At 35.4% G+C, this 26,585-nt stretch overlaps 1 protein-coding gene across 3 annotated transcripts; it reads left to right on the top strand.

Annotated features, from left to right (window-relative positions):
* Positions 1-3,834: 3,834 nt before the first annotated feature.
* Positions 3,835-26,329, top strand: LOC114387101 (serine/threonine-protein phosphatase 4 regulatory subunit 3A-like). 3 transcript variants are annotated; one of them, XM_028347231.1, is made up of 24 exons: positions 3,836-4,142; positions 11,923-12,003; positions 12,413-12,512; positions 12,625-12,709; positions 12,811-12,860; positions 13,494-13,573; positions 16,041-16,100; positions 16,758-16,857; positions 16,945-17,022; positions 17,190-17,257; positions 17,380-17,448; positions 17,530-17,607; positions 17,735-17,791; positions 18,775-18,845; positions 19,451-19,528; positions 19,618-19,711; positions 22,558-22,656; positions 23,081-23,295; positions 23,386-23,500; positions 24,398-24,529; positions 24,610-24,717; positions 24,793-24,899; positions 24,980-25,084; positions 25,170-26,329. In XM_028347231.1, exons 1-24 carry the CDS (start codon positions 4,098-4,100, stop codon positions 25,663-25,665), a joined length of 2,571 nt encoding a protein of 856 aa, XP_028203032.1. In that variant the 5' UTR covers positions 3,836-4,097; the 3' UTR covers positions 25,666-26,329. The 3 variants fall into 3 exon arrangements, with proteins under 3 accessions (XP_028203030.1, XP_028203032.1, XP_028203031.1); XM_028347230.1 differs by having other exon boundaries at positions 17,696-17,791; XM_028347229.1 differs by having other exon boundaries at positions 3,835-4,142; positions 17,696-17,791; positions 24,610-24,899.
* The last annotated feature ends 256 nt before the right edge of the window (positions 26,330-26,585 follow it).

Genomic DNA, 26,585 nt, shown 5'->3' with positions numbered 1-26,585 from the left:
AACAAATGAATAACAAAGAAGAAGCTTGTATGGACAACCTGAAAATAAAATGAGGGGATGTGTTTTTTTAAGAATTAAGTGAAGGGCATTTTTGTCACTTCACATGTTAAGCAAGAATTGAACCTGCGACTTTCGCATTATTAGCATAACGCTCTAACCAACTAAACTAATAGGTTAATTATGTTATAAAACAATTAATGTCGCTAGATATAACACTAAAATTTCTAATGTATATTTGATGCACATGTAAATTTACATAATAAATTTTGTTATAATTAATTTTGATCTAGACCGTTTCAAACCAAAATTTGCCCAAACAAAATGTTTATTTGGTCCAGTTTAGGATTAGTAGTTTCAACCCATTGAGTTCGTTCAGATGATATTTTTGGACTCGGCCCAACTCGATGCAAACGAATGAACACCCTTATAAAGAATCAAGTTAAGCCATAGGTTGTCATTGCCAAATATTTCTTGATAGACCATGTTAGTTGTTGATTTGCATAAAATTCTTTTGTATCAAATAATAATTTTATATTTAAATGCATTATAATAATGTATTCACATAAATTTTTATTGCCAAATATTTCTTGATAGACCATGTTAGTTGTTGATTTGCATAAAATTCTTTTGTATCAAATAATAATTTTATATTTAAATGCATTATAATAATGTATTCACATAAATTTTTTCCTAATTATGGACTCAATATCAACTTCCATATAAAATGAACATAAAATAAAAAAAACAAAAATTATCCTAAAAAATAATAGTTATCTGAACTCAAAATAAAACTTAAAATGCAACAGTACAAAACAATTTATGAAAACCCAACAATCAATCAATAAGAACTAATTTAGTTCATCTCTATTTTTTATGTCCTTTTTAAAGACTTTTGATCATTGTTAAATCTTCTCTTGAAGGAAAAGGTCATTTTTAAAAATCTTGCATTGGAGGAATTTGAACATAAGTCCACAACATGTGCTTCAATAAGTTATGCCATAAATGTTAAAAAATGTCTACTAAGTCTCACAGGCCGACTTAGTTAGAAAAAATATTTTTAATACAAACATTATAATTAATATGATATACTCCTTACTATTATAATTATTTTTATGGAGTTATAATTTTATTTTAGTTATTTGGTGATTTAAATCGTTTTAATATTTGAAATAAGTTAATTCCTATAAGCATAGATGGGTAACAAGAACATAAGCTTTTTTCTTTTGGGTGGACTTAAAAGCTTTGGTACATGGTCATGTGTAATGTTTATAGCCAAGTTTTGGTCACATATTGTGGTATACATTTGGCTTATTGTTTTTAATGAAAACTTTTGACCCGTGTTAAAGAAGACAAAAAAAGTAAATAGGAATGCAACACATCCAATTTTTTGTAACATAAAAATAATATGTAAGTTATTGTTTCACACTTTAATATTTCAATGCATAATAATTTTATTATTATACAATAATTTTTTACCCTTCTTAATATGAAATAAACCTTTAAATAGATTAATGGTTCAAATCAAGCCTATAGAAGGGTTAGGCCTAGGCCTAAGAAATAGGTTTGTGATGGTTGATGGGTGATGTGCCATCATTTTTTTCTATTTTCTAAACCCTTTTTGCACCATTTTAATAACTGATTGGTCTTAATTGTCAATTAATCAGACAATTTTATTATTTGGGCTCATTTAGCTAATTTGATGTTTTTAATCTAATTTCAGGAATTAATGAAACATTGGGCTTAATCCGGATTTTGGTTATGGACTTGAAGAGGGCAAATTAAGCAGCGCTTACCTTAGTTAATTAGGAAATTTCGCAATTTTATTTTATGTTGTTCAGTGTTTATTTTGTTTTGGGCCAGAGTATTGTAATAGGGCCCAGTGACTTGGAGTGACTCTTTTTAAATAGCAGCCTTGGGATTCGTGCAAGGCATTTTGTTATGCTATTCATTATTCAGAGCTTTTGTTTTAGGGTTTTCGTTTTTCTGCTTTGATGCTTCTGAGTTCGTAATGCAATTTTACGTTTTCTGCTTCTAATTACAATTTCGTTCTTGCTTCTTCTTCTACTCTCATTTACGTTTCTGTTCCATTTTACATTTCTGTTCGTTTACGTTTCTGTTCATTTACGTTTCTGCTTCATGTTTCAATTGCGTTTTCTGTTTGAATCCATGGAAGGCTAGATTTTCTGGTGTTGTTTCCTTTTGAGGACGAAGCCCAACTCTCTTTGAGGTTTCGCTTGTAATGTGGTTTCCTGACAGTTCTCCCTTCACCAGTATCCCAAATTCGTGAATATTGATCAGTGCACGCTTCGTGTTCGATTAATTGCCTATGAGCCTAACTTGCGTTCATGCTTAATGGACGAAGGGCTAACTGGTGTATGTGGTGCCTAATCACGTATTGAAAACCCTAAGTTGATTTTCGCTTAGTAAATTGAAATACGGTTGGATTAAGTGGTTGACTGTTAGGGACGAATTTTCCATAACCCAGGATAAGAGAATGGCTTCTGAATCAGAGGAAACAACCCGTTTTTAATATTAGTAGTTTCGTATTCCAGTTTACTTGTTCTGCTCTTTAATCACAAAACAAACAACCCCCCCAATCGTTACTGTTACTGTTACTGCAAGTATATTATGAACATTTGGTTTGTCACTGCTCGTTGGGAAACGACCTAGAATCACTTCCTAGTTACTGTATTTTCATGTTTATTTGATTCGGGTACGGCCTCGATCAATGGGCAACATTCACAAAGTTATAAGAATATAAAATAGGTTAGGATTAGGTAGGGCATGACTTAGCAACCAATTTCCACCCGTAAACATATGTTCATTATGTATTAAAAAATAACATATAACTTGTAATAAAATATTACTTGACCAAAAGACAACAATTAATCCTTTGAGGTGCTGAAATTTATTTAAGAGATTGACTTCTCTCAAGAGATATTTTTTTTATACATATGGGTAAAAAATCAAACATATGTCATATGCTTAAGGGTCAAAGTTATCTACTAATTGTACTACATCATATTGGTGAAAACATATAATATTCAACAAAAATATAAAAAAGACTAATAATACATTCTTTAAAATATCCTCTTATCATAATATAATTGACATACACTATATTGGTGAAAATATATAATATTCAACAAAAATATAAAAAAGACTAATAATACATTCTTTAAAATATCCTCTTATCATAATATAATTGACAATTGATGTTGATTGATATAATTGATAAATGAAATCCATTCTCAAAATGCATGCGTAATTTCTTATATCTCCTAAAATTTCAATTGAAATTCATAAAAAATAATTTTAATTCTAACTGAATTCATAAGATATATGGGATTTAGAGGTGGTTATACGGACTAGTATGAATTGTTTAATGTTGTGCAAAAGTTATGTAAAATAAATAGTCTTTTTTTTTTTGCAAAAGCCCATGTATGAATGGATGGGTTCGTGGGCCTAAATGATAATTTGAAAAAAATATTTTTTGTAATAAAAAAATATTTTAAAAAAATTGAAAAATATATAAAATTAAAAAAAATTATCAACATTTTAAAGATGACATATTAACAATAACACTCTAAATTAAAAATTAAAATATTAATATAATAAATTAATATTACTTACATATTAAACTTAAATGACACGAGTTTCATTATTCAGGACGTCGCCGGCTTAATATGTCGATACACAAGTCGGTATACCACCCCCCGTGGGATCTCTCTAGCCAATGGCAAATTCGTTATTTCAGCGGAAACCCAGTGGCATTCCCGGCATTTCATTTACGTGAAACTGTTTCCTGCTCCTTTTTTTTTTGCTTAATCGAAGTCGGCGGATACACTCTTTAGCGGAGAATATAATATAGGAGAGAGAAACAAGAGGGAGAGTGTGTGGAAACTTCGCCATGCTACGTCAATGGCAGTTAGGGTTTTCTGTTGATCCCCCAAAGCTCGATTCCCTTGCCATAATTGCTTTCTCCTCTCCCACTCTACTCGTCCTCCAAACCCTAATTTGAACCTCACCCCCAAAATTCAGTGTCTCAGCTTTCTTTTTTTCTTTTTGGCTTTTGAAATTTTGAGTTGCTCCCTGCCATGGGCGCGCCGGAGAAATCGCAGACCAACACCAATCCGATGCAGGCAAGTGTGCTCTATGTGTAATTGGAAGCTTCTACGCTTTGTCGTTGATTTTAGTGGATGCAATTGGTGTTGTTTTGCTATTCGATGTGTTAGAGTTCGAAGTTCGATTTGTTTTATTGCTGAATGTATCAGTAAGTGTTAGTGTTTGTGAATTTAGTTTGAGTGTTGGACTGTGTATCACTATCCTTAGCTACCATTTAGTTAGTGTTAATGTTATACTTTGTGCAATCCTTTTACTTGGTTGATATTTTTAGAATCATGAGGTGAAGAAGTGGAGGATAGTGTGCTTGCTTGAATATGCATTTAATGTTGTATCTCGCTGCTGTGATGAACTAATAATAATTTTGATTCCATTTGATTTTTTTTTTTTAAATTTTAGAAAGAGTTAATTTTTTTTATGTTTTTTACGATATCCAATGGATGATATGTCGAGAGATAATTAAAAAGTTTGATTTGTTAAATAATGGTTGTGAAAGTCAAACCTTTTTAACAATTCATGCTTGGATTTGGATGATTAGTTGAGAAGAGGTTTGCTACCGAGTGCTTGTGGAGCATTGACTAAGGGAATAAAAATAGGAAGTGTCAAAGAAATGCAAAGCATTTATCGGACTGGGAATGCAATATTTAATATGTTCATATCTAAATAATTAGAAAAAATTAATTATAGTAGATGCTCTTAAACTTGTGTAGTTGTGCTTTTAGGGCTCCATTTTTTTTTTTGAACTGCAAAGATAATTTATATTGATAATTAAAAGTACTAGTGGTACTACAGGTTACAATGAAAAATTGACTTTTGAGAATTAACCATACAGACAACCATCACAATAACAACACTCAAAACCTGCCCTTCCTAGTAGCATTAGATAAATGCTAAAGACATTGCTGAGGACCACTGGAGAAAAGGGACAGTGAAATCCTTTTCCCACCCCTTTAGCCAGGTCCACATAATGAAAAGAATGCTATCTGTCAATTTAGAGATATCGAAGGATTGATTCTGAAAGGTGATATCATTCCTGAGTTTCCAGATTGAGTTTGTAGCTGCCAACCACCAGATTTTCCATTTTCTAGCAATAGCCTGTGTTCCTGCAGTAGGTGAATGTTGGAGAAAATTATCCATTGGTCTACAATGGATGATTCTGTCTTCCTTCACCCAGGATAAGAATTCCCACCACAGGGGCTGAATTTTGTCACAAGTGAAGAACAAATGGGAAGCAGACTCAGGCTTGCTGTGGCAAAAAGGGCATAAGTCACTGTCAGTTTGAATTTGCCTCTTCGCTAGGTTATCCTTAGTAGGAAGTCTATCCCATAACAACCTCCAGGCAAAGGACAAGGCTCTCGGGGGGATTTTAATATCCCATAGTTGCTGGAATGCCAAGTACTGGACTTCAGAAGCCTGCTCATCTTTTAAAACTTGATAGGCAGATTTAGTAGAAAAGATTCCATTAATGTCAGCTCTCCAAACCCAGGTGTCATTCAAGTTGCTATTTAACCTGATCATTGAAATTTGATCAATGAAATTGGAAGCAATTCCCATCTCATAATCAAACAGGTTTCTTTTCCAAAGAAGATTCCATTCCCACCCATTTTCAGAGAAGGATCCCATCTCAGCCACTATGTGATTTCTTTGAGAGGAAATTGAATATAAATCTGGAAATTGATATTTGAGGGGAATTTCATCCTCAGCCCAAGCATCTTCCCAGAACAGGATTTGGTCACCCCTGCCCATCTTCCAGCAGAATTGTTTAGAAGCAGTAGTCATACTTTGGTGTTGATTAAGTGCGTTTAGGTCAGCCCACCAGGTAGAGAACTGATGTTTTTGAGGCCCCTGATCCAATCCTCTCCACCCTTTATATTTAGAGATCAAAATCCTATTCCACAGCTAGTGTAGTTGGTGAAACATCAGCCATTTTCACTTGATTAGTAAAGAATTATTTAGAATTCTAAGATCTTTGATCCCCAAACCTCCCACATCTCTAGAAGCACAGCATTGTGTCCAAGATACCCATGCAATCTTCTTCCCTTCTTGGTTACCTCCCCACATAAATTGTCTTTGAATGGAAGATAACCTATTAATCACTGTTTTAGGGGCCCTGAAAAAAGACAAGTAGAACAAAGGTAATGCTGTTAAGACAGCATTAATAAGAGTGAGTCTACCAGCCATGGATATATTTCTCTTATTCCACCTGTTCAGCCTATCCTCAAATTTCCTAATTATAGGATCCCACACCACCTTTCTTTTGGGATTGACACCAATCAGAATTCCTAAATAGCAGAAAGGAAATTGGAGCAAAGCACAGTTGAGATAGTTTGCAGCATGAAGACACCACTCCTCAGATTGACCAACAGCTCCAAATTTGCTCTTAGCAAAATTAATTCTCAATCCAGAAACCAGCTCAAAACTCCTGAGAATAACCTTCACAGTTTTGACATTTGCCATAGATGCTTCTCCAAAGAATATCGTATCATCAGCGTATTGAAGAACATCCACAGGCACCTTATTGCTCCCCACCAAAAAGCTTGTAAAACATTGATTTGATACTGCTTCCCTCATGAGACCTGTCAAGCCTTCAGCCACTAAATCAAATAAAAGAAGGGCCAAAGGATCCCCTTGTCTCAACCCTCTTTGAGGTTTGAATTCAACAGTAGGGCTGCCATTCACAAGGACAGACATAGAAGCTGAAGTGAGACAACCCCTGATCCACCTTATCCACCTCTCATGGAATCCCATTCTTCTGAGCATATAGAGAAGAAATTGCCAAGAAACAGAATCGTAGGCCTTCTCAAAGTCCACTTTGAAAACCATGCAGGATCTCTTAGACCTCCTAGCCTCCTCAACCACTTCATTAGCCACCAAGACTCCATGTAACAGCTGTCTCCCTTGTTGACTGCCTTTCATCAATAAGCTGAGGCATGATCTTTCTCATCCTATTAGCCAGCATTTTAGCAATAACTTTATATATGCAGCCTATGAGGGAAATAGGCCTGAAGTCACTAATAACCTGGGGATCCTTTATCTTAGGTATAAGAGCAATAAAGGAAGAGTTACTTCCTTTAGGGAAAGAGGCATTAATATAAAACTCTGATATAAACCTAAGAAATTCAGGTTTTAACTCCTCCCAAAAGTGCTTAATAAATTTGAAATTGAAGCCATCTGGCCCCGGGCTTTTGTCATTCCCACAACTCCACACAGCACATCTCACCTCCACTTCTTTAAAAGGTTCAACCAATATATCCCTCTGAATAGGGGTTAAAACATTGAAGGAGACTCCATCCAAGTTAGGTCTATGGAGCTGGGATTCATGAAATCTTCTCTGAAAATGCTGAAGGATTTCAGCCTTAATGAGGTTAGGATCTTCAACCCAAGAGTCATCAATTATCAACCCTCTCAAGTTATTTCTTCTCCTGCTGTGATTGATTAATTTGTGGAAATACTTTGTGTTGCTGTCCCCCTCCTTAATCCATCTGCGTCTAGACTTCTGTCTCAAGGTGGATTCATAGAGGTTAGCCTTTTTCCAAAGCTCAGCTTGAAGATTCTTCAGCAGCTGAACTTGCTGGACAGAAGGCTGGGATGACATAGAATTCTCCAGATCATTCAAATCTTGCTGAATTTGCTTCATCTTTTTACATATGTCTGCTGTATTCTCTTTACTCCACAATTTCAGTCTAGCTTTTAAGATCTTGAGCTTATTTTTTAAAACAAATCCACCCCATCCAAAGGGCTGATTGGCAGCCCAACAGTCCTTCACCACTTTCTGGTACTCCTTGTTCTTAAGCCAAGCATCAAAAACCTTAAAGGGCTTGGGGCCCCAGTCAATGCTCTTAGATTTCATAATAATGGGGCAGTGGTCAGAGTAGTTTCTCTCCAGATTACATTGGGAACTATCTGGCCATTTATCTAGCCACCCATCACTGACCAAGACTCTATCAATCTTGCTTTTACAAGTTCCATTTGGCCTGACCCAGGTAAAAGACTTTCCCATGCAAGGTATATCATCAACTTCTAATTCAGTAATCCACTCATTAAATTCATCTATAATGCTGTTATCAGAGCTGCTGCGATTACACCCAATTCTTTCTGTAGGGTGCCTAATGCAGTTGAAATCCCCTACAAGACACCAACATGTGTCTTGGGATTGGATCTTTTTACTTCTTAGGTTCTGCCAGAGCTGTCTCTTTCCCAGGAGGTCACAAGGAGCATAAATGTTAACCACAACCAGCCTTTGCATATCAGGCAGCCATATCCCACCTAGCATAATGAAATCCTTGTCAGTAACCCGAAAGTCAACCTGAAAGTTATTAGGGTTCCAAGCACAAAGGAGCCCCCCAGCAGCATTCACAGCAGGCTGCCATTCCCAAGCCACATCAGATTGACCCCACAGAGATTGGCAGCAAGCTTTATCCATAGCTTCCCTCTTAGTTTCTTGGAGACATAACAGATCAATTTTGAATTTCCCCACCAAATTCCTGATAGAGGCCCATTTAATGCCTCTACCTAGCCCTCTAATGTTGTAGGAGAGGATATTCATCAAAGAATATTCCTATTCCCCAACTCCATAGCTTCTTTCCTGTCCCTAGACTCCATAAGAGCAAAGCTGTGAATACCATCTTCTTGTTCTGTATTAGCTTGTACACCAATAATCTTTGCAAGACACCATTGCTGTTTGGCTTCTTCCATAACTTGGGAATTGCTTTCTTCTATACTTTTTAAATCTTGACATTCCTCAGAGACTCTATGTTTTGGGTCACTGTCGTTAAGCACACTAACATGTTGCTGACCAGTACCTTCATTTAACAAGTTTGGTTCTTCAGCAACAGGCTCGAGAGGTGCAGCTTTTGATAAAGCATTTCGTTGCCTAACATACACTTTAGAGAACATGTCTGGGCTTCCCTTAGATGATTGGGCCTTGATTGGATAGTTATTCTTATTGTACCCCTCATTATTCCTTATTGGGCCCAACTTAGTACTTGGGCCAATATCTTTTTGGAACTGCATAGACAATGTGTCTAGGAGGAGTCCCGTAGTCATTAGCTTTCCCCATTTAGGTCTAGCACCTTTTTTGGTCTTCCTTCACGATTCAAAATGCTTCCCGAATGATCTCCATTCTCCTGCCATGGCCCAGCTTTTGTGTTAACCGAGGTTTCCTTTTCTAGTGATTCATTACCTGTGTTCTTCTCTGTAAAGCACTCAACAGAGTCAACCTTAGCCGAAAAGGGACACTGGGTATGGTTCCCTCTAACCTTTGACTTCTCCCTGCAAATGTCGTCAGAGGTCTTATTATCCCGCGGACTAAAATGAGTAATGGTATCTTGGCAGAGACTGTTGGTTATGTCGTGGGACCAGTGGTTCGTACTGTGGATCATCTTCTTCGAGGACAGCTCCGGCGAGAATGAGAACGTTGTGTCGGAGGCGTCATCATCAGCCCCGTCGAACCCATCGTCGGAGGGTATCTCATCGGTCTAGTCGTCGTTCAGAGGGGTCCGCCTGTACTTCGCGTCTCCGTCGTCTCCAACCTCCTCCACCATCCATACATTATAATCATTCTTCCCCAATCGAACAGTGACTAACTTGTTGATCGTCGGCGGGAGTGGAGTTCGGACTAACAGGCGAGCCCGATCCAACCGGCGGCGATCATCCGTGTCGTCGTCAGGTTCAATCACATCGCCGATACATGCGACGACCTTCCTCATGTGATCGATATCCCAAACCTCAATCGGGAATCCCCATAACTAGAGCCAAACAACCCGATTATTTGGTCTAAGCCCTGGTCGCCACTTCTCTAGGGAATAGAATATTGATTTGCCACCGTCAATCTCCGATGAGATAATTTGTTGAGCTTTATCATCAGAGAGTCCGATAAGGAGAACCATATCGTCACCCAGAAATTTGGTACGAAAGTTGTACCCTAAATCCCACGATATGCGATCCTCCATACTCTCCATCGCCATTGGTGTTTTTAATTTCCCGACCCAAGCCCCGTTGCACCAGTAGTCGCCGTCTTCGTTGGTTGGAATGGAGATCAGGGATGGTGTTCCTACGCCTGTCGCCATACCTCCTGAAGCACCACCCTGGGCCGTCACCTCTGCGTATGATCGCAGTCGTGGTGTACGGCCTTCTTCTCGGCATTTGTTAAGGTCCTTGTTTTGCTCCCCTCTGTTAACAATCACTGACTGCACAGATTGTGTCTTGGTTGGTCTAGCAAACCTGGGTAGATTGACAAAAAGCTTCTGGTCGTTGATGAAGATGTTATCTAGCTGAACCTCCAGGCGTTTAACATCTGAAACTCCTTTAAAGCGCACGAAACCATATCTTCTTCCATCCTTATTGCGGCGTTTTGTAATGTAGACCTCACGCACATCCCCCCATATCTTAAAGTTTTCCCACAGCGTTACTTCATTAACTTCATCAGTGAAGTGTGTGAAGTAGAAGGACGTGATGTCGTCCTTATTTCTCCAGTTGAGGTGGTGATCTGTGGGTTTGCTCCTTGTTCCATGGTTGTCGGGAATTCTTTTCTTTTCTACATTCTTCTTCCTTTCTTTCACTGACCTCCTGCTTATTACCTTCGCCCATTTTCCTTCCTTATCATAGCTGTCCTCCTTCCCATATTTGTTATGCCAATCTCTATCTTCATAAATCTCCCTTTGTTCACTGCTACTCCATCTCCTTTGTTGTCTTCCTCTAAGGCTCCTCTGGTACCGATGACGTTCGCAAGACAAGGAATGATCTCTTGCACTCCTCTGAGCTCTACCTCTCAATCTCTCCCTCCCTCTCCCAATCACTCTCGTCCTCGCCGTTTCGTGTTTACTCTCTCTCTGTCTCCCTCTGTTTCTCTCTCTCCCACCGTCACTTTCTCTGTCACTCTCTCTTAGCTTAGTTGCATATCTGCTTTTAGGGCTCCATTGATAATGTTAAGGAGTTATACAATGACAGTGGATCAAAATTAAATTCTTCTAAAAGCTTGAACTGAATGGTGAAGATTATTCATCCACTGGGAGGTGATTGGGGGTTGTAGTTATGATTTATGAGACAATAATTTGGTATTGTGCCCCCTCCCACACACTTGCGATGTCATTGTCAGGATGCAATGCACTAGTTCCACTCAATTCTTTTTATCATCTTTTCATGCAGTTACATTTAGTGCTTGCTAAATGTACCTGGTTTCTTCCTTGATAGTGAAATGTGCCTCCGTTTTTTATTTTTTTTCCCAGTTAAATCAAGAATTACATTTAAGCACAAAAGGGTATTAGTTATTTATTTACTGTCTTAAACTTTTTGGCATTTATTTCTTCTGTATGCTACGTGTGCTTTATTTATTGCCCCTTTATTTTCTTTTGGGAATCAAATTCTAGTTTTTGCCTGTAATGATGTGGAGTGGCATGAATTGTAATATGGACATATACCACATCAAGATTAGTATTTATTCTAGCACACACTCAGTTTTGTCCGTTTTTTCTCTAGTCATTGGTGAAGTAAGAACTCATTGCAATTAAAAAAATGCTTATTCTATTATCATATCCAGTTTTTGCTAAATGATAGAATAAGATGGCTCTGAATAAATGCTTTACTCTGGATTTCAGTGATTCAGTCATACAAAATTGCTATTTTCACAGCAAGTAGCATTTGGGCTACCCGAACTTGCTGAATGAATATAGTTTCTGTATTTCTTTGTTACTTTTCAATTTGGAAAAAAGTTACAAGGAATGTGTCTTCAATCTTGATATCTCATGTGGTTAAGATGTTTATACGACTTATCACTCAGTCTTTCTTCTTATTGGATTTCAGCGTGTCAAGGTCTACCGTATGAATGATGACGGGAAATGGGATGACAAGGGCACTGGGCATGTCACTGTTGATTATTTGGAGGTTTGTACACTGTTTTGGTAAAGCTTTCATTTGTGACCAGCATGTATATTACATATGTGAGCACTTCTGTTTGGGGACATTGTATGCTTGACTTCCGCTTGGCGTTTACCCATGTACATTAATGCTGGTTATCAGGTTATGTGTGTGGTCAGAGGCTTTTACCTTTGCATTTTAAGACAATAATAATTTATGAGATGTAATCTCCTCAAGGATTGGTGGTGCTGATCAGGATTAATGTCTTACCATGTCTGATAACAATAACATTATATCTTCCCTGTCCTAGAGCATAAAGATGCTATTTAGAGTTAACAACACAATATGATTCTAATATTCAACAGAAATAGGTGGTTGATTTGTCTTGATTTTTGTATTTACAAGGAATGAAAAATAATAATATCTTATAATGCAGCGATTGGAAGAGCTGGGTTTATTTGTTTTTGATGAAGAAGACAATGAAAACATACTTTCGCATCGCATCTCTCCTGATGATATTTATAGGAAACAAGAAGGTAATCCGTAGCATTTTATACTTTTAATATTGACTAGTCCACTATTTGTCCCTGAAGCATATCAGGGATCATTTTGTTTCAGTTTAATGGTAGACACTATTTTGTCATGCAGATACAATTATCTCATGGAGAGATCCAGAATATGCTGCAGAACTGGCTCTTAGCTTTCAAGAATCTGGTGGTTGCTCTTACATATGGTAGCAAATAACTGTTAAATTTTAATTACTTCACATCCTTCTCTTGGTTTTCGTCTCTCTGCTATGGAATTGATCTTAATTCCTATGCTTGTTTTATTCAGGGACAATATTTGCAATGTGCAAAGGAGTATGCATTTTAATACTTTAAATAGTAAGTAATGCAAAATATGAATCTTATTATTCCCTCTCTACTGGAGATTGTTTACATTTGTTATCTATTAAATATATTTTAATACTTTTTTATTTATTATTATTTCAATGTGAGTTGTTTTTTCTTCTCTACAATAATAAATTTTTGTTTTACTGAATTATTTATATACCATCTCATGTGCTGATTATTAATGTTAATTAATTACTGCTTTAGCATTGAAATGCCCTACGGTGCTATACATAGAATTCCTTCTTGAACTGGAGTGGATCTATTACTCCTACTTATTAAGGCGTAAAATACCTATGATATGACTGTATTGGTGCTAGTCTCCTAGAGCTCTGAGTAGTGAGTTCATGTAATGTAACCATTGTTTTGGGTGTAGATTGCAGTGTGTGTATAACTGTATATATTATGGCTTTTGTGAGAAACTTCCTTGTTTTAGTTTTTGTATAAATGACTATTTGGATAAATTTGTACCAATGTCAGTGTTGCTGTGTTAAATGTCAAACTTTTATCTGAATTTGGACTTATAACAGTTTAAAGACTAAAAAGGAGGGGAAAATGGTTATATTGCAGAATTATTTTGTTTGGTGCTTTATGGACTTAGCCTTACTGTTTTGTTGTGTATTTCAGGTGAGGCATTTAACAGTGTAAACAGTGAGTCAAGGGAGTTGCCCGCTGTTGAATTGTCAACGCTTCCTTTGATTCTTAAGGTTTGGGCATTTTCCTTAATCCCCTCAGTTATTTTATTTCTACCTTTTTTTGTTTTATTTATTGTTTGCAATTTATCATTTTCACATGTTCTTCCAAATTTCTCTTTATTTGAAATCTAATTTTATGCAGATTAACTGTGGCTATTGTTGACCTTTTCTTTTAATCTTCACAATTCTGAGTGAACTTTGGAAGTACTTGTTTCAATTGCTTTACAACCTTAGTTTATTTAATTGAAATCTATTCATTCATGTTTTTGATTTACTTTCTCAAACAAATTTGCTGTACAATTATCATTGGTTTTATACAATTACTACCAATAATATAACAAATTAAATGCCAAATTCTGATAAGTTAAAAGAATCTTTAATAAATACACTCAAATGATGGATTCACTACTAATTATTTTTCTTTAATAGTGTTCCTTATCACTTATCACAATAATATAACAAATTTGCTGTACAATTATCATTGGTTTTATACAATTACTACCAATAATATAACAAATAAAATGCCAAATTCTGATAAGTTAAAAGAATCTTTAATAAATACACTCAAATGATGGATTCACTACTAATTATTTTTCTTTAATAGTGTTCCTTATCACTTCTAATGAAAATCTTAACTGCCAAACCCATCCTACCGTCACAGGTAGCCTTTTTTTAAGCCCACCTTAGTTAACTCTTGGCTGAGTTCTCAACAGTATTAGGAATCCAGAAGCAGAATATGAGAACAGAATAATTTTCTTATGAATATTGAAAGACAACAAAGAAAAGGAGATAATTGTCTTCCAAGGTTTTTCCCTTTCTACAATGGCTGCTGACTAATTCACAAATTCACAAATGTTAACTAAACTGAATGAATCCTTCTGCCCCTTCCCCCCTATTTATATCTTATTAACTCCTCTAACTAACTAACTAACTATACTGATCTAATCAATTCCTTTTCCCTTATGTCTAATTCCTTGCACAAAGTCCAATGCTGATCATCATTAGATGCACAAACTGGTATATAAGCCAAACTGAAGATCATTTGACAACTTGATGTTAATAAACTATCCTAAACAGAAGTGTCAGCCTACAATTATAGAATTTTTTAATAAACAAAGAGTTTATTTAAGAAACAAACGAGAGATGCAGATGCAAGATGATTTGAAGTTTTTGAAACTAAACCAAAATTGAATGGAATGAAACATTTAGCACAGCATGCCAATCTCTTTGGGCACCTGTAGAAAACAGAGATGGAGGGTTCTAAGAGAAAGAGATTTGGGAAACTTGTAAATTGTTATTTGATATTTTGAACACAGAGAAGAGATCAGTTTATATAGTTACAGTATAGGAGGCTTACAAGAGAAGGGAACTCACTCCACTGATGTCGCAGAAGCCAAACAGCTTACAGAGACTGATTTAACTACTGTAACTATGCTGATGTGGAAGATAGCCAATCATGTTACAAACAAATGAGAAGTACTCTATTACTCTATTAGCACCCCTAATTAGAACTTCAGCAGAACATCACAGAGAAGCCAAGTCAACTACTTAATCCTAGATGAACTATGAAGGCTTCACTTGAATAGGGAAAATTCTAGCTTTTCTTCCCAACCATATACACCAAGCAAATACAAAGAACGGTGCCAAAATGCCAAAGTCTTTTGGCATCTTATTGGTTTCAAAACCTTTAAAACTAACACAGGAACCTCTGGAAATCCTTGAGGCAAATCTAGTCTTCACCAATCTGCTCATTACACAATAATCAGGAGACAAAGTTGTAAGATTATTCAAATTTAAAGTAAATCATTGGTTTTAATTTGGATCAGTACAACAGTTCAAACAAGAGATTTAGCCTTTGCCGGAGTAATTGATTTCCAAATTGGTTTATCGGAAAGGAAAGAATCGTTGTTGGGAGATGAAGTGAGAGACTGGAAATAAGATTTGCTTGAAAATAACCTGAGGTGTCAAATGACCTGATCCTCTGGTCTGGATTTGATGAGATATGGATAAAACTCAAACAAGTATAATCTTATCATACATTTCTAAGAAATGAAAATTCGAAGAAACAGTAGAATCAGATAAAGAGTAAAGCTGAACTGTAGGAGCATTGTACACATTGGAGAGATAAATAAGTCTACAAAACGGTTGAGGAACATTCAAAGGTTCCCCTATTATTCATGATATTTATTTCTTACAATTTTACTTGCAAATTAATAATTTCTGTTACACACTCATTTTGTGTTGTTTTTTAATGATTTTGTTGCGAACACTCGTTGGTGTTGCTTGTATGACATTCCTTCTCTACTTCTGATGAGAAAGATGTTTCACAATTTATGGTTGACATTGTTGTACTTAAGTTGAATTTTAGTAAAGTGCAATGCCTTTCACGATTTATGGTAGATATTCTTGTACTTCAGTTAAAAAGTTTACACTTATCTATCAAGCTTCAGTGAAATTCATCCTTTTTTTCTGTTCACAGATGGTGGTTGAGAGTGGCAATACAGATCATTTGCGTCTCGTGGAACTAATTTTAAGCTATGTAAGCTAAAATAAACCACTAGCATGTGTGCATATGATATCTTCATAGATTAGGCTGGTGACCTTTATTTTGCATGATTTGGCAATGTCTCACTATAAGCTGTAGATCATCCATTAATTAAAAGGACTGAAAGGATAAGATGCACTAGATAATTATTTTAAGTCATCCATGATTTCTCATTCATATAATGTTTCTAGCTTTTTTTTAAACAAGTCGTTGACTTTTCTTATCTTCAAATAAATTTAGATGAAGATTACCATGAGTTATAAAATTTTTGAGGCATGTTTCTTTTATTATTTGGTTGAAGAAAAGTGTACTTCCTGATGATATTGTCAAGTAAGTTTTCAATGTGTATGGTATCACAGTTGAGACTTATGTGATATTGATGATGGTTATGCTGTTGATTTTTACTTGCAGCATTATATACTAATGTTAATTACTAATTTCTAATGCATATCTTGTTTGCAAATTTATAATGATTATCTAGTGAGTCAATTCCAGTACATTTTTTTTCCGTTTTTTTATTCTGAAGTCTACACACATCACATTGATCATCTGTATGTCAGAGTACCTTAGAAATTAGAATTATGTAAATTTCATCCTTTTTTCTCCCTGTATATTTTAGATTTCCCTTTGTAATTTACATTTCCAATGCAGCAAGATTTTTTTGGGAAGCTCATGGATGTTTTTAGAGTTTGTGAAGACTTGGAAAATATGGATGGCCTTCACATGATTTACAAAATAGTCAAAGGGATCAGTCAGTATTTACTTTTATGCCATTTTAATTTGTCACTTTGTTGACATTTCTTTTTCCATTTCTGATATATGTTTGTTTCTCTTGCAGTTTTGCTTAATAGTACACAAATTTTTGAGCGAATATTCAGTGATGAGTTTATGATGGACATTATTGGTGCCCTTGAGTGTGAGTTCATTACATGATTTTCTCTTCAACCTTGTAAAATGAGTTTTTTGGTGTTAGCCTTTGAACATATTCTGTGTTATACATGTGTGCGTGCATGTGTGTGTAGTGACTGTACTGTAGTAAAAAAACACTAAAAATGAGTTTTCTTGAATCTCATGTCATTTCAGATGATCCAGAGGTTTCCCATGTTAAACATCACCGTAAATTCTTAAAGGAGCATGTTATTTTTAAGGAGGTATATTTTGGGATCTGATCATTTATTCTATTTTGGGAGAGAAGCTAGGTGATAGGTAGATCTCTACATATGCAAGGAAATTTTACTTCTTACTCATAGTATTTAACTATTTTCTTTTGTAGGCCATACCTATTAAAAATACAACTGTATTATCAAAGATACATCAGACATATAGAGTTGGTTTTTTGAAGGTTTCCTCCTTCTAAGCCTTTCCTTGTTTACTCTATTTATTTATTTGTGATTTGTTCCTTATCTTCAGTTATTGCTTTTAGGATGTTGTTTTGGCTAGAGTATTGGATGAGGCTACTGTTGCAAATCTTAACTCCATAATACATGCAAACAATGCCATTGTAAGATTTTGATTTGTATGGAAAGAAGGCTTAACATATAATATAGTGACTGTTATATATTTTGTTTTGACTACTCTGTTATTTTTAGGTTGTTTCTTTATTGAAGGATGACAATACATTTATCCAGGAATTGTTTGCTAGGTTAAAATCGCCCGCCACCTCTCCTGAATCAAAGAAAAATATGGTAAGTCTTTTGTTTCTACTGGCCATGACTAATACTCGTTTACTATTCCAGCATGACATGGCTATTTCATAAGTTGACGTTTTCCCTCCTGGTTGCGTAGCTTATTATTTGTGTGTGTGCAGTCACATTTGGTGAAATTTTACTAAAAGAAGAAACGGAATTCCAGTGTGAGTTTATAACAATAAATGGTCCCTGTCTCTACACTTTCTTTGGGTTATTATTCTATTAACTATTGATCTTCTATTCTCCCCCTTTCAAATCAGTTGATTTTGTTTCGAAACTTAGGAAAATATGCATTTTGTTATTCAAGCCCCCCCCCCCCCCCCCCAAAAAAAAAAAAACTGTTGTGCAGTTATTCAAGGTACTAGTACTGATAGAGTTTGAGGCAGATATGTAAATAATATCATAATTTTCTATTCATTTGAATATGTGACCGATTTTTAATAGAGCACTTGGCTAATAACGAACCCCTAACTGAATACAGTTCAGTTAGTTACCCTGGTAGAACAATTTGGAATTACAGTACATGTATGCACATAGTAAAGTAGCTGTGTTATGTTCTAATAGAGTACCATTATAATCAAATATGAATCTCTTTCCTTTAGTTTTAATCTTCATATCACTGCATGTCCTTTAGAGCTAAACTCAGCCCGATTTAATTGAAGTTCCTGTTCTCCAATCTTTGTTGTTGCACTACATATGCCATCCTGTGATGGAATGTGTTTTTATTACTTACACCCTTGTGTTTGGACAAATAGATTGTGATTTGATTTTGACCTGAGGTTGAGCTTCACTTTCTTTCAAAATGAAGCATGCCTGCTTGACCTTTATTTATATATGATATATGATTATATTAATGTAGTGTTTTTCTTATCTTGTATTGTTAAACTGCTTTAATGTTAATGACATCTTTTTTATGTTCATGATTGATGTTACTGGTGATTCTTATGTTAAATATTTTTGCCTCTCTATTTGGTGGACAGGTTCATTTCTTGCACGAGTTTTGTAGTTTAAGCAAGAGCTTACAGATGGTACATCAGCTTCGGTTTTTTCGGTATGTAGCATCTGGAGTAGTGAATCTTGACAGTTGACAGTGTCAACCTGTTATGCAGTTTGTGTTCTCCAAATTTTAGAATCAGTTTCTATTGTTTGATTGCATTCTTGGTAACTATTTAGGCAGAGCGGGGTATTTCTTCTCAAGTTTGCTGTTTTTCTTAAGGAATAATTTGATCAATCATGTCTTAAAGTGCTACTGCTTCTTTCATGGGAATCTTCAATGGTGGAGCTGTGGAGGCTTGCATTTGCTTTAAATTTTTCAAACTCCATAATTTTGATTTTTAAACTATTATCATTATCATATCTTAACAGAAAATTTGATATCTTCAGTTTCGTATTTTCACAAGTGTATGCCTAGTAATTTTTTTATTATAACAGTAAACATCTTTTGAAAGCACTTCATGTATAATCATTAAAAGCCATGTCTTTGAAATTTTTATTTGTAAGCTCTCAATTTTTTTTTGACATGTAGGATAGATGCCTTACTCAGTTGCTTAATCTACCTGAATTCCTGGTTATTTTTTTATTTTATTTTGCTACATATTCTATTTTTGGGATCTTATTAAATTTCATTGGTTCTTTGATTTGAATTTATGTTTGTAGGGATCTGATGAATGAGGGCGTCTTTGACATCGTCACTGATGTCTTGCAAAGTCAAGACAAGAAGCTTGTTCTTACTGGGTATTGATCCCCCCCTTTTTGCTTTTGAGTGTTCTGTTTGACATTCTTTTCAATTAATTACTAAGAGGCAAATGTTGTGATGGTTGCAGCACAGATATCCTCATTCTCTTCTTGAATCAGGATCCTAATCTTCTGCAGTCTTATGTTGTTCAACAGGAGGGAATTACACTTCTTGGGCTATTGGTAAGTTTTTGTATGCAAATGAGGTCTCATCTTCTTTCTAGATGAATGCACATATAAAGAAATAGTCGAAATGAAATGACCTTGGTGTTTGTGTGTGTGTCTTTCTGCTTGTGTTTAATTTATTTGAGAGATGGGTTTGATCACCAATGCCTTGTTTGAACTGTTAAGAAGACTTGCAAATATTATAGTGTAGCTGAAATCTTCATATTTTCTTTCTGTATTTCTGATCTATGAAACCATTTATACTGCTTGATGTCATGTTTCACACCTTCACTTGTTTCCTTGTACAAGTGTATGGTAGTGTAAAGTCTAGCTCGAAACTGATGTAGGATGAATATGTGGTTGGCTTGTGGAGCCTGTGATGGTCTTTCATAATCAGTCTTTTGATATCTCTAAGCCGGTAGACAGTACAATCTTCCTCATGTGGTCTTGGCTGAAGGGGTGCGAAAGGGATTTCAATATTCCTTTTCACCATTGGTCCTCAGCAATGTCTTTAGCTTTTTTATAAAGTTTGTTTTGAAGGGTGGGTTTGTGGGTTTGTTGTTGGGTTGCTGATCCTTATTATCTTACAGGAGAGTTAATATCCTGTGTTGTCTTGTAGTACCACTGGTACTATTCTTATATTAATATAAATTATATTTGCAGTTCAGAAAAAAAAGGAGTAAGGGTTTTTGGTAGCTAGGACTACATCTATTTTATGGATCTGAACGAATACAGGATTACATGGTATTTCTAAAAGGATTTTGGAGTTGAAGGAAAGGAACTAAACATTGAAACAATGGATTCTTTTCATGTGAGTAGCGAAGAGTTATTGAGAAAGTATCTTTTTTTTCTACAATGGTGGCAAAAAGGTTAGAACCTAGGACCTTTATGCAAATTATCAAACCCCGACCGCACTAGTAGGTTTAAATATCTATGGTTTAATTGATTTTAGGAAAAATTAGAAGATAGAGGTAATAGGAAGAGAGGATGTAATTTGAAGTCGAACTCTACGGCTTTGGAGAATAATCGATTATTGTTATTGGAATTTTGTTGGTTAAAAATTAGAAGATAGAGGTAATAGGAAGAAAAGGAATGTATTGGAATGTTGTCTGTTGTTTTTTCATGGGAGTGTTATTTATAATCAAATATTTGAGCACAACATAATCAATTATTAATACACTAGAATAATCAATTATTGATACACTAGAATAATCAAATACTGACACTGTGGTAACTACATCTCTAATGAATTTAGTAATGACTATTTACATAGCACTCCCCCTCAAGCTGGAGATATATGTTATACGAGACAAACTTGCTACAAATGTAGTAAACATGAGAGCCTATGAGGGACTTAGTGAACATGTCTTCCAATTGGTCATTAGAATTGGTTCGTTCATGGACGACTAATTTGATGCAACATGGAGTGCAACTTGATTGTCACAAATATGTTTCGACTTCGTATCCTAGATGTTTCCCAATTTTAGCTATTGGCTTAGTTGCCTAAGCCATGTAAGCTTGCATGCATTGGATATGACCACCATGTTCTATTGCTTGCTCCTCCATGAACTCAGATTCCTCCAATAAGAACACATTATCCAGAAGTGGATCTCCTATTTGATGGTGTTCCTGCCTAGATAGCATCAGAGTATCAAGTGATTTTGGCATTTGAGAGATTTTGCAATTTTATCTTTACTTGTAGTGAAGTCATGGACAAAATGTGCAACCAAAGATACGGAGAAACATGGTAGAAATCTTATACAAGAAAGAGTAGGGAACCTGATCGTGAAGTGTGATTGATCAAATAACATGATGTGAGAAGTAGAAACGAAGGGGAACTTTATGGTGAAGAAGGGTATGAGTGGTTTCAACCTAGTATTTATTCCTTCTTTTGACAACACCATTTTGTTGTGTTGTGTGTACAAGATGTTTGATTAATAATACCCTGTAAAGTAAAAAAAGACTGAAGCTGGGAAGACATATCCACCTACATTATCAATGTGAAAAATTTAATTGAAGTACCAAATTGGTTTTGAATTTAACTCAAGAAACCTTGAAATATAGTAAAAACACATGAATGCTTTTTCATTAAGCAAGTGATGAAGTACAATAGGAAAAATAATCAATGAAAGTGATAAAATAATAGTAGCCTAAAGTTGAATAGACATGACCAGGACTTGGAGTGAACCAGGTGATGAAGTATTTTTTTGACTTGATAACTAAAAGTATGATGAGTATGTTTTCATAAGTGACAAGACACATTTCAAAAGGCAAAATTTTGGAGCAAGTAGGAACCTTAAGACCCGTCTTATTAAGACTAGGGCAACCTAGGCGCTGATGGAAGAGCTTGAGGAAGCAGAGACACAAGTAACTGGTGGTGAAAGTTGGTATAATCCTGTATTCTGATCGTAAGATCAGAGTTATTAACAAAAAAGAATAGAGTAATCAAGGGTGTAAGTAAGCTTGCTTATGGATATTATATTAAAAGGACAACCAGGATGTTCTATTTGTTATTCATTTAAAGATTCTATGTGAATGCTTTTTTAAATCTGTTGCATCTGTTAATTGTTAATGTAAAGTGCTACATCTCCTGAATTTAAATACTTGTTAAGTAGTCCATTGCTATGTTGTTTTTGAAAGTTTGTTAGAAGCTAAATTGAAAGTTGCACCAATATATTGACCTTTTTAGAGTTCCTGAAAGTACTTTTGCCTTAACAGTATATGGAAATAAACTTTCGTGCAGAAAAGTTATCCCCAGTAAAAATGTGAAAGTGTTGATTTTTTTTGCCATGGAAATGTGGAATGTAAATATGTGGATTCTGAATTTTAAGTATTTTTGTTTAGTTAAGTTCTCTAATGTACAGGTTAGAGGCATGATAACAGACTTTGGAGATGACATGCATTGCCAGTTTCTTGAGATTCTTCGCTGTCTATTAGACTCATGCTCATTGTCTGGAGCACAGGTTTATTTTCATTTCCTGATCTCTCTATTTTTTGCCTTGCTTTCTAGGAGTGATCACAGGATTGGGAGTTGGATTGATTTTTTAAGATTTTACAATTTTTTTGTAAATTTAAATTATTGTTATTATTGGTATGCTATTATCTTTAAATTCATATTTAAATCATATCTTAATGTAAAGTATAAAAATTACTTTTTCTTTTAAAAAAATTAAATTAAACTATATTAATTATTGTTATTAACTTATTAGCTTGTTGGACAAGCTAGTTTGAAAATTGAGTCGTGTCATTGACTCATCGTGCAATAATATATGATGTTCTATTTCTTCTGTAAAGCTGGTTTGTTATGCGTCATGTGACTCATTCTTGGCTTATTAGATTGGTTATTACTGGAGTTGTTTTTAGTAACTTTCCAGTTTCACTTGACAGAGGGATACAATTATTGACATTTTCTATGAGAAGCATCTGGGTCAACTGATTGAAGTGATAACAGCATCATGTCTTTCAGAAAATGTTGCTCATGTGAATAGTAAATCAATAGATCGTGGCCTAGTTAAGTATCAGAGTGGGACAAAGCCAGAGATACTATCAAACATATGTGACTTGCTATGCTTTTGTATCTTACACCACCCATACAGGATAAAGTATTTCCTTCTTGCTAGGCAGTAATTAGAATGACTTAATGTTGCTGATCATTTCATGTAATTGTGAACATGGGTCTCTGCTTTTTGCAGGTGCAACTTTCTTCCTAATAAAGTAATTGATAAAATTTTGTTACTGACACGGAGAAGAGAGAAATACCTCGTTGTTGGCGCTGTTCGATTTGTTCGTACTATTCTATCACGTCATGTATGTTTAAACATTCTGTTTTGTCTTTGGCAACTTTCAGAGTGAAGACCCCCTTCCCCAACTCTATATATGTATCAATCCAATCTTGACATTCCGCCATGGGTTTGTAATTTTAGGGTTCATATGGGTCTTATAGCCTTATATCAAGTGCAAATAGCACAATCCCCCTCCCTCAATCATTATAGAATGAACCTTGTTACCTGAGTATTTATATTTAAAGAGGTGTTTTTACTGATTTATTTCTTTTTTAGGGTAAGGCAATATTGAATAGTTGTTTAAGTGATTTAAGCTTGAGGATGGCCTGAAATTTATTTTTCCTCATTTTATCTCGTTATGAATGGAATATTGGAAATGTTTTGTATGTGAAACCTGTAACTCATTTTATTCTATCAGTTATTTCCCTCCATCAACTTCTACATGAACTGCATTGTTGTTTAGTTCTCGTCTGCTGCAATTTCTTTCTTGCAAAATCATATTATCACTTATTGAATTTTACATTTTTGGTCATTTTGGAGCTCATCGCAGTAAATTTTATTGTAGAAGTTAACTAGGTATGAGGACCTTTGAGAATGAAATTTGGACAGTTAGAGAGCATCTTCTTTCTCAATAACTGTTAACAATAGCTGTAATGTTTTCTTTTCGATCAAGTTATTCTCTGGCTTCTGATTTTTAAGAGGGGATGATGGTATCAGTTAGCCAGAAAGTAACTTTTGGGCATTTTAGTTTACTTTGTTATAATAGCTGTTTTGCATGTTGGTAGCTTTTAACATTGTTTTAAGCTGTAACTGCCTGATTCTATTTTTTTTAATCCCCTTTATATCATTCTTGTTTTTTGTGGATATGTGATGAATTGTGTCTCATGCAGTAAATGTAACCGTTTGAAGTGTTGCCCTGCAGGATGAGCATCTGGTAGATCATTTTGTTAGAAGTGACCTTCTCAAACCAATAGTAGACGCCTTTGTTGCTAATGGTAATCGCTACAATCTGCTCCATTCTGCTGTTCTTGAACTTTTCGAGTATATTCGTAAGGTATCATTCTTTTATATGTATTCATTGTGGATATCATTGCTTCAAGCAATTTTCTACTGATATAACATTGTATAATGCAGGAGAATCTGAAATTATTGCTGAAGTATATAGTTGATTCTTTCTGGGACCAGTTAGTGAAATTTGAGTATTTGGTTTCCATTCATTCACTGAAAGTAAAATATGAGCAGGTATTTTCAAACTTATATTTACCAGTCCTTACGCAAGCACATAGTTCTGACTCAAGATTATGTGCTTGCTTGCAGTGTTTGGATAATGATGGGGCAAAAGGTACTGCTATTATGATTGACCTTCGAAGACGACTTGATGAGCGTGCTCTGGAGAAAGAAGAGGAAGACTACTTTAATGACAGGTATTTATCTTCTTTCACATGTATTGTAGGAGATTTTATACAACTGGCATGGGGTCTCTTGACATTTGGTGGTTAATCAGTGACGAGGAGGATACAACCTCTGCGTCTATTTCACATAATCAGAAAGTGCAGCAACAACAACCCGCATTATCCAATGGTGTTGCTGCAAGCTACTCAGAGCTAAGGTATACTTGTTTTTCGTTGTATTTCACTAGTCTATTACTTTAATTTTCTCAACAACTTCTTTAAGGTATTTCTCATGATTTTCAGTCCAAGGTCTGGTGGACTGGTTGACTATGATGATGATGATGATGAAGATTACAGGCCTCCCCCAAAGAAGAAGCCAGAAGCTTCTGAAGAGGATGAAGGGACAATGGAGTCTCTCAGTCGGAAAAGAAAATTGCCTTCTAAGAACCCTGAGCTTGCAAAGAAGTTGTCCAAAAATTCAAAATCGAAAGATAGTGTTTTTGCTGCCTTGTGTTCAACATTGAGCCAGGCTGTGCTACCTGGTAAGAAACCTTCAATCAACGTTCATACCGATCCTTGTAGAGAAGACAATAAAGAAAAGGAACCAAATGTTTCTAGAAATTGCTGTGAGAATAGCAATGCAACAGCTGAAGCGAACCATGTAGAGAAAGAAACTTCTGCCTATAGAAATTTTTCTGATGGGCTGTACGGCACTTCAGATAATGGACAGTTGGGTGGTGAGGAACATACATTGGTTTCACCGAAATCCTCCCCAGAGATGGCCGTAAATGGATCTTAAGATTTTCAAACCATACAGAGGAAGGCAGATTGTTTGTGTTATTTGACCTATGGATTTGTTGGTGCAAAGTGGTTGCTGTGCCTATGTGAAAGAAATGATTGCATTCTACAAAGGGGTAGGTTCTGATTATTCCTTCTGTGGAGGACATGTGGAAATAGTGTACAGTGCCACTGAGAGGTGGGCAAGATATTATACAGCAACTTCGATCCTATGCTTTAGTAGGCTTTTCGGGCTTAGAGCATGGTAATTGTTGCTTTTGTGTAACATTCACCAGCAGTAATTCTCTTTTTACCTTTCCTTCTCAACCTCTTACAGTTCATTTTTCATTCTGCAGAGGATTCTGGGTTGGGGGGTTGATCCTCTTATCATTTTTTACTTATAATAGTTATATTAACTTATTGATAGAGGGCGCCAATATTCGCCCTATACAGGTTTTACTTTTTTTCCTCCCCAATTTTTGTGGTGGATGTGTTATAGGGATATGTGCAGTGAGCTTCAACTTTCTAGGGCCAATTTTTGCAAATGTAGTAGGGGAGAAAACACGATCCGATGTAAATCTATATTAGATTGTAACTTATGCGTTGGACTTCCCATACAGTTCTGTCATCGTAACTAAAATTGCGTTGGTTAGTTATTATTAATTCTATATTTGGGCATTTCCTAATATACTGTCTTAGGTATAAAACTCTAGTTGTGATGGCTAGCCTTATCAGTTTTCCCGTCCTAAGTTATGGGGCACATTCCTTTTTCCGTTTCTTTAGACACAGCTACCCAAACTGTATGGGGATCTTTCACCTTCTAACTCTTACTCTACTCAATGGAATCACTGGAAACTTTCCAAGTGGTGGTATATTACAATGCTCACTCACACTTAGCTTTTGAGCATCGAAATACCGTTTTGTATTAGGTTAGCTTGATTT

This window comes from Glycine soja, chromosome 15 (assembly GCF_004193775.1).
Source record: "Glycine soja cultivar W05 chromosome 15, ASM419377v2, whole genome shotgun sequence".
Classification (NCBI taxonomy): Eukaryota; Viridiplantae; Streptophyta; class Magnoliopsida; order Fabales; family Fabaceae; genus Glycine; species Glycine soja.
This window is presented reverse-complemented; position numbering and strand designations above follow the sequence as displayed.